The sequence below is a fragment of the Saimiri boliviensis genome, chromosome 9, assembly GCF_048565385.1.
Source record: "Saimiri boliviensis isolate mSaiBol1 chromosome 9, mSaiBol1.pri, whole genome shotgun sequence".
Taxonomy (NCBI): Eukaryota; Metazoa; Chordata; class Mammalia; order Primates; family Cebidae; genus Saimiri; species Saimiri boliviensis.
This window is the reverse complement of record NC_133457.1, coordinates 59,353,648-59,362,794: the sequence shown is the minus strand read 5'-3', so window position 1 is coordinate 59,362,794 and position 9,147 is coordinate 59,353,648. Positions and strand designations below refer to the sequence as shown.

Sequence of the window (9,147 nt, the reverse complement as noted above, 5' to 3'; positions counted from 1 at the left end):
GGACAAATGTATTTACTTACAGAAATAATTTTATTGCAAATATTGTTGGGACAAGTGTATTTCATCCTCTATTAATTTCTATGGCAATGTATGTAGTTTTATTTGGCCCTCCTAGCTTAACTTCCTTAATACTGGCATTTCATTGGTCTAGGGGTTAATTATATGCCAATTAATATTGGTATGAAAATTTATTTACTACATTGTATGGAGTCATTTCACTTTTTAATAGATTCAATTTGATTATTACCATAAAGAAAACAAAAAATAGCATTTGGTGGTGGGTGACAGGATTTTTAAAACCCTGTTTACAAACTAATAACTTTGCCTATTGCTATTTCATTGATACTTGCAGAAGACCTGAGACTCCTGGGTCAGAGACAAAGGAATTTTTTACTCACGACACAGCAAGTAGCATAAACTCATGCACTTTGCCTCCCAAATCTCATGGAGAGAAACACTGAAGTTGAGGATCCTGCAATTTTATAGAAAGCAGTAAGCAAATCTGGTCTCTGTCTGGGAGGGATACATTATTTCATTACTCAAGGTTGCTCGCTGCAAACATAACCCACAGAAATAAGCCACGTAATGAGTAGTCACAGCCTTCTAGTTTTGGCATACCTAGCAAAACATATACATGACTCAGGGAAGAGTATCTCTCCCAACAATAGTTATTTAGACTGAAACAATGAAGCTCAGAGATGGTAATAAAGGACTTTATTATATTGACAAAGCCATTAATATTAGATCCTGAGTTTTCCCAAGAAACTTGCATTGTCTAATATGTAAAATATTTTATGTAATTTTTTGTTTTTATCACAGGCTTAAATAATATTATTTGGATATAAATAAATATTAAGTATAAATAATATATTATTAATATGATATTTAGGCTGGGTACAGTGACTCATGCCTGTAATCATAGCATTTTGGGAGGCTGAGGCAGGAGGATCACTTAAGCCCAGGAGTTCGAGACCAGCCTGGGCAACATTGTGAGACCCCTCCTCTACAAAAAAATAGAAAAAAATTAGCAGGATGTGGTGGTACATCTGTAGTCCCACCTACTCAGAAGGCTGAGGTGAGAGGGTTGCTTGAACCTAGGAATTCGAGGTTGAAGTGAACTGTGGTCTTGCCACTACACTCCAGCCTAGGTGACAAAATGATACCTTGTCCCCCCAAAAAAAGATATTTAATAAAGGCATTATAAACATGTTTACCAAAACATAACATAACTTTATTAAATATTTTAATAAAATATTTATTAAAATATTTCTATATAAAATTTCTATATAAAATACTATTAAATATAATTTATATATTAGTAAATGCAACTACCTCATTTTTGTTTTTGTTTACTTTTTAAAATGTATTTACTAGAAACATTTCAATTACATATACTATATGCTCACATATATATTATATTTCTATTGGGTAGCACTGAAATAGACTGTAATTGCTTTATCTCCTTTTTTCTTTTTAAATCTCTTGTTCTTAATCTCCCCCCATCCCCACCCTTTTTTGGGTATAACATGCGTATAATACATGCATCATGTACTTAACTTAAGCACGCAACTCGCTGAATTTTTACCAATGCATATACTCTTATCATCACCACCCAGATCAAGATACAGAACATTTCCATCACTGCAGAAAGCTGCCTCAGGCCCTTTTCTAGTCAATATGTACTGACTCCCTTCCTTTTTGACACCCGCTATTTAATTGCCATCACCATCAAGAAGTTTTTCCTGCATTAGAAGTTCATGTAAATGGAATCACACAATATGTACTCTTTTGTGTCTGGCTTCGTGTGCCGATTGTGATTGTTTAAAAGATTTATCTTCATTGTTGAATATATCAGTAGTTTGGTTTTTACTGCTTTGCAGAATTCCATTGTATGGCATACCACATTTATCTGTTTTCCAGTTGACGAATATATGGGTTGCTTCCAGTTTGGACTATTATGAATAAAGTTGTGAACATTCATATATATGTATATCCCTCTTAACCTTTAAAGAAAGATTGTGATAAATCTTCGGCAAGACACTCCCATCTATTCACCCACCCCCACTCCAGTATCTAACACAATGCCCTTCTTTTTTTTTTTTTTTTTTTGAGACGGAGTTTCGCTCTTGTTACCCAGGTTGGAGTGCAATGGCGCGATCTCGGCTCACCGGCAACCTCCGCCTCCCGGGTTCAGGCAATTCTCCTTCCTCAGCCTCCTGAGTAGCTGGGATTACAGGCACGCACCACCATGCCCAGCTAATTTTTTTGTATTTTTAGTAGAGACGGGGTTTCACCATGTTGACCAGGATGGTCTCGATCTCTCGACCTTGTGATCCACCCGCCTTGGCCTCCCAAAGTGCTGGGATTACAGGCTTGAGCCACCGCGCCCGGCCACAATGCCCTTCTTGAAGGATATTTGTTGAAGCATGATTTCAAACAGCTGTGTGGTGATTTATGTGTCTCCTAGACCTCCTACGGAAAATAAAGTCCAGTGGCAGAACGAAGTCTACTCGAAGTTTCCACTATTATCATAAATAATGAGCAAATAACTCAGGAAGGCAGTCTGCTGTATTTAAATGGTCTATTTCAGTCTTGTTGCCAATTAAAAATAGACTTCTGCTCCCAGATAAATTTTAGTGACTGATCATAAAAGAATGTAATATTTCCTATGCCATTTTCTTTTTAAAAATTCCTCCCCATTTTCTCCATCTCCTTTCCTTTTTCTTTTTAGCAGCAATTCAGAGAAAGGCAAGTTCTAAATAAAAATATAAATAAATATTCAAAGAAATACAATGTGTTTTGTAAGGAGCGTTATTATTGTGGTAGTTAATTCAAAACTTTCTTCTTCCAAATCTCTTTTCTTTATCGATTTGAAAGATGACAGAAGCCAGATATCTTGGGTTTGAGTCATGGATCTGAAATCATGAATGAGGCTGGGGAACTTAATCTCTGAGCCTCAGCTTTTCCTTGCTAAGTTGGGAATATAATATCTTCCTACGGGGTCACTTACAAGATTAAAAGCCCTAACATATGATTAGGCATGAGCCTTTGTGAAGCCCAGTCCTTATTGAATCCATACCTTCTTCCTGCATGATTACTCTTTGCTGTTCTCTTTGTGTCTCTGAAAATTTGGGCATTACCAGGCATCAGTTTGCGCCAAAGTTCCCAAATTGTGTGGCTAGCACCCTGGGGTGCCGAAACAAACTCACCAAGAGCACTCCAGGATATTTTAAATTCTGAAGGGAAATGGTGACCATTGGTATTTGTCAGACATGTAATGAATGACTCCAAGTAGTGCACAGTTTCAACATCACATTGTGGCGCATTTTTTTTCATTGATAACATATGTTTGCATTATAGTACTTTTTTTCATCATTTCATATCTTTACAAGACTGTGTTTTCTGTGGTTTTGTTGATTTAAGAAAAAAGGACTGCCTGATTATCAATGTGCAACAGAATGAGAAAGTCTCATTTCAAGGTTAGAGAAATTGGGCAGTAACCAACAGGCACAGACATCTAATTCATAAGCGTGGTTGTTCAAGAATGAAATTAAAAATAAGTTTTTTGATTTGTGTATATCATTTCTTCATATGCCTAGTAAGTTGCTAGGATATAAATACTAAGTTGTTTGGATCTCACCTGTTCAATGAACTTATTAGGTATTTCTTTTGGTCTAGGGGTGCTGTGAAAAAATGACTAAGATGATAGCAATTTTGTGAACTTTCTGCTCTAACAATGTTTAACCTAGGACAAATAACAGTGATATAAATAAAGATGTAGATTTTGTAGTAGGTATTTACTGATAATAACAAATGATTACGCTAAATAGTTGAGACTACACCTTGTAGACAAACATGCAACTCCCCAGGAAACCAATTCTTTTTTTTTTTTTTTTTTTTTGAGACGGAGTTTCGCTCTTGTTACCCAGGCTGGAGTGCAATGGCGCGATCTCGGCTCACCGCAACCTCCGCCTCCTGGGTTCAGGCAATTCTCCTGCCTCAGCCTCCTGAGTAGCTGGGATTACAGGCACGCGCCACCACGCCCAGCTAATTTTTTGTGTTTTTAGTAGAGACGGGGTTTCACCATGTTGACCAGGATGGTCTCGATCTCTTGACCTTGTGATCCACCCGCCTCGGCCTCCCAAAGTGCTGGGATTACAGGCTTGAGCCACCGCGCCCGGCCTCATTCACTCTTTTAACTTAACTTGGGCACCCATTATTTGCCAGGCACCGTCCTAGGAAAACACAAAGGTTCCTGGAGCTTTCTGTGTATCAGAAGAGAAAGATACTACACAAATAAACATTTCGTTGTGATTGGGAATAACTGACAGGAAGATAAATACAGTGCGCATTTGGAATGGATTCGACCACTCTACCCCCACTAGAATGGCTGAAACTAATAACCCTGACCATGCCAAATGTTGTGGAGCAACTGGAACTCTCAAGCGTTGCTGGTGGGGATTTAATATGATCCAGTCACTTTGGTAAACAATTCGACAGGTTCTTGTAAAGTTAAACATACAACTTACAAGACCTAGTCATGCCAGTCTTGGTATTTACCCATGAGAAAAGAAAATATATCCACACAAAAACCTGTACGCTAGCTGTTGTAGCCGCTTTATTCATAATTATAAAAAATTGGAAACAACCCAAATATCTACAAACAAGTGAATGGATCAACAAATGGTAGTGATTCCACAGAATGGAAAGCAATAAAAAGGCATGGACTTCTGAGACACTGACAGTGCTGGATGGACCTTATGCTAAGAAGAAGAAACCAGACTCCAAAAAAGTGAAGACTCTGTGAAGCTCAGGCACAGGGAAAACTGTACTGCCGAGATAGAAATCAAGTTAGAATTGCCTCGGGAGGAGGCGGTTATTGGGAAGTCTCGGGACTTCCTGGGGTGCTGGAAACCTGTTGTACCCTCACTGGAGTGGTGGCTACACAGGTCAACACCTTTGCCGAAACTCATCAAGTGTACGCTGAAAATCTGTGCGTTTGACTTTCTGCAAACCGAAGGCTTTTTTTTTTTTTTTTTTTTAGTATCACACAGTGACTGTGGTAGTGGCTGGAAATAGAATTCATGGTTTTTGATAAAGAAGAATATTAAAGTGTATTCCGCTTTTTAAAAAAAAAAATGGCAGTGGGGGTGGGAAAGGAGGATGCCAAGCACCAGAAACTTTCCGAAGTGTTGAGAAGCGAGCGGAAGGAAACTTGGAAACGTTCTACATTTCACAGGGCGAGGGCAGGGTGCAGAACCGCCCGCCTCCCGGGGGGCTCGACCCAAGTCGAGCCCCGATTCCCCGAGGTGGTCCTGCCGCTCCCAGCGCTCTCCGCAGCCGCAGCCGCCACCTCAGCCGCGGAGCGACAGCCGGACGGGCGGGCCCTCGCCGGCGTCGTGCTGACGTCACGTGCGTGCTGACGTCGCCGGCGGCCGCGGCCTCTGAAGCGGGCTGGGGCTCGGGGGGCGCCGAGTTTGAGTAGTTTGGGGGCTGCTGAGCGCTGGGCGTTGCTCCCGCCTCCCGCTGCGCCCCGCAAGCCGCGCCTCTAGCGGGCTAGGTGAGCCCCGCCCGGTCCCGCGGGGACCCGCACGAGAGGCTGGGCGGCGCTCGGAGAAAGTTGGCGGCTCCCAGACTGGCAGGCGGGCGGGCGGGCGGCCGCAGCCATGGAGCCCCGCAGCATGGAGTACTTCAGCGCCCAGGTGCAGCAGAAGGACGTCGGCGGCCGGCTGCAGGTCGGCCAGGAGCTCCTGCTCTACCTCGGCGCGCACGGCGCCATCCCGGACCTGGAGGAGGACCTGGGCCGCCTGGGCAAGACCGTCGACGCGCTCACCGGCTGGGTGGGTTCCAGCAACTACCGGGTAAGCTACGACGGCGAGGCTGGGCTGGTCACGCCCTCCGCTGCGGCCCTTTAATCCCGGACGGGAGCGCCGTGCCGGGAGAGCTCCCGACCGAACCGCCGCGTAGGAGGGGAAACACACTTTGGGAGGCCGAGGCGGGCGGATCACGAGGTCAGGAGTTCGAGACCAGCCTCACCAACATAGCGAAACCCTGTCTCTACTAAAAGTACAAGAATTAGCCGGGCGTGGTGGCGCTCGCCTGTAATCCCAGCTGAGGCAGGAGAATCGCTTGAACGCGGGAGGCGGAGGTTGCAGTGAGCCGAGATTGCGCCAAAAAAAAAAGAGGGGGAAACACGGGTCCCCCGTCCCCACTGGGCAGCCTGCCTCTTCGTACGCGAACCGAGGACTGACTTCTGACCACGTTTTTCTACACTTGTGAACAGTGACTAATTCAGCGATTCCGTGATACGTTGCGGAGTTACTTGGCAGTAGGACACAATGTCGATCACTTATTTAAAAAAAAAGAAATCAGTGAAACACTTCAACATTTGTGCTCACCTGTATAAACACTACCCAGACCAACATATAGTACATTAGGACACGATTTTAGGTTGAAAGGAGATGTCAAATTAATTCCCTCTTAATGGTTTTTATCTGTTTATTTTTAAAATAATTTTTATGTTTGGGATGTTGTTATCTTCGTCTCTAAAGCATCCTTAAGGATTAAACAGGTCCCTGATTGTGTTTACTTTTACATCTAAAGAAAAGATGCTGACCCCCTGACCTTATTTATTTGCTTTTCCTTTATTGAGAGCAGAAAGCAATTGAACTCGCTGTCATTTTGCTTTCCCTCGGGGTTTAGGACTGACTTGGATTTGAAACTGTGTCCTAGTAGATAGGCCAGTGCTGGGGAAGAATAAACAAAAAGATGAGGTACAAGAAGAAATGAGCCTTTCTGAAGAGTCGTTGATACGCAGGTTGTAATGTAGCCAGGTTGGGAGGCCAGATAAGTATTTTGTCATTAACATTCCCTGTAGTCGTTAGTAGTTACTTTTCTTTCTTGTCTTCTGGTGGCAGTGTTGCTTTAAAATGCTGGCTGCAACTTCCCATGAATGAAGTGATTCTTCTTAGTAACATATTCTCATAACTCAATGAATAGGCTGTACTTTGAAACCTTTTATTCAAAAAGAGAAGAAGGGCAAATTCTAGATTTATGATGCAGATTTAATGGTAAAACCCAGATGAGTTTTGGAAAGGTTAGACTTTTTATAAGGATAATAAAGTTTGAAAACTAACCACATTGATGCTTCATTACATACCATCTCTTGATTATTATTTTTTAAAAGTTTGGGGAAAAGTTAATGATGTATCATTATCATTTGGGAGATTATTTCTTTGGAAGAAACAAGCTAAATTTATTTACTCTGTGAGAAAGGCATATATATATTCACACTCAAAATAGTTGATTATTATTATTTTTTTTTGAAATGGAGTTTCGCAATTGTTGCCCAGGCTGGAGTACAGTGGTGCGCTCTCAGCTCACAGCAACCGCTGCCTCCCGGGTTCAATTAATTCTCCTGCCTCAGCCTCCTCAGTATTTGGGATTACAGGCATGTGCCACCATGCCTGGCTAATTTTGTGTTTTTAGTAGAGACAGGGTTTCTCCATGTTGGTCAGGCTGGTCTTGAACTCCTGACCTCAGGTGATCCTCCCGCCTCAGCCTCCCAAAGTGCTGGAATTGCAGGCATGAGCCACTGCACCTGGCCATAAGATAGTTGATTTTATGCTGCAGCATAGACTGTTGTAGAAAGACAGTGCTTTGATAATGTTTGCACCCCTTCCCAAGTGAAGATTGATGTGCCATCTTCTACACAAGCTGTTGTAAATTGGCTTTGGGCCATTTCATTCCTCAGATGTATTGTTAGTGAATGACAGTTGAGCAATCACGCTGATATTCTGTGATACCACACTGTGCTAATTTTTTGTTATACCTCTAAGCCCTACTTCCACTTGGTGCTGTGTTTAACTGTTGTTAAGAGTTAGAATCCATCAGAAGTCTCATCCAGCTTCTCATCTGTTTTTACTGTATCTTTTATTTGTGCTCCTGACTAGGTAATGTAGCCCAGGACAGTTTTCAGCAATCAGAAGAGAACTGCCACAGCCTCCCACCGCCTTATCTATACACTGCCTTATAGCTGTGACTATATAATCTACCTTCTTCCTTATTATTAATAGGTGAATCGCCTGTTTTCCTCATTTATGCCATTCCCTCCACAAAAGTATTAGATTTCATGCCTTCTTGCTTACTCAAGGACATTGATCCATTCAGTTCTGTGCTCTCTTTCCTAAATTACTAGTTCTCCCCTTTCTGTTGAATTCTATAGTATAAAAACTTTTCTGACATTGTTAGGGAAAGGGCATTCGAATTAATCTGTTACTTTGAGTTTTATAAACTAAGTTACCCAACTGGGTAATCTTTTTGAGATACAATAAAACATTTAACTCTATTTTAAAAAGTGTGTTATAGAAATTTTTGAACATACAAATAGAATCAGTCGTACTTCAGTTTCATTTTATACTGAACAAAATGCAGTTTTTCTTTGGATTAGGTAGTACTTCAGAATCTGAATGTCTTGGTAACAGTCATTGTATTAGTAAATTTAAATGCTGCTGAGGATTCATCCAGCTTTGAACAAGACAAGTCTCATTCATTCAGCTTCATTAGGATATTTATTGGTGGCCTATTATTATCAGGAATTTACTCTTCTAGGCATTGCAGATACAATGTGAAAAAAAGACAGATATTTGCCTTTGTGGACTTAGATTCTAGTAGTAGAAGAGGAATAAGCAGGCAAGATAAATAAAATGTATAGTGTGTTATATGGTGATAAGTGGTTTGGAGAAAAAGAGCAGTGAGAGGAATAGGGAATACTAGGCAAGATGCAGATGTTGGCATTTTAAATAATTGGTCATTGAAGACCTAATTGAGAGGGTGATTTAACAGAAGATGGGAAAGTGAGATCCTGCAATTATGTTAGAAAGAGGTAGACAGGGCCGGGCGCGGTGGCTCAAGCCTGTAATCCCAGCACTTTGGGAGGCCGAGGCGGGTGGATCACGAGGTCGAGAGATCGAGACCATCCTGGCCAACAAGGTGAAACCCCGTCTCTACTAAAAATACAAAAAGTTAGCTGGGCATGGTGGTGCGTGCCTGTAATCCCAGCTACTTAGGAGGCTGAGGCAGGAGAATTGCCTGAGCCCAGGAGGCGGAGGTTGCGGTGAGCCGAGATCGCGGCATTGCACTCCAGCC

The 9,147-nt window shown here is 42.0% G+C and overlaps 1 protein-coding gene across 30 annotated transcripts in view; it reads left to right on the top strand.

Moving 5' to 3' along the window:
* Window positions 1-5,410: 5,410 nt before the first annotated feature.
* CLASP2 (cytoplasmic linker associated protein 2) overlaps window positions 5,411-9,147 on the top strand; it is a 245,851-nt gene continuing 242,114 nt past the window's right edge. For 11 of the 30 annotated variants that reach the window (XM_074405951.1, XM_074405948.1, XM_074405945.1 and 8 more), the window contains exon 1: window positions 5,431-5,861. In XM_074405951.1, coding sequence (XP_074262052.1) covers window positions 5,667-5,861 — 195 coding nt within the window. In that variant the 5' untranslated portion in view covers window positions 5,431-5,666. Of the gene's footprint in view, window positions 5,862-9,147 lie in introns of all 30 variants that reach the window. The other 19 variants (XM_074405959.1, XM_039461832.2, XM_039461834.2 and 16 more) reach the window with 3 other exon arrangements.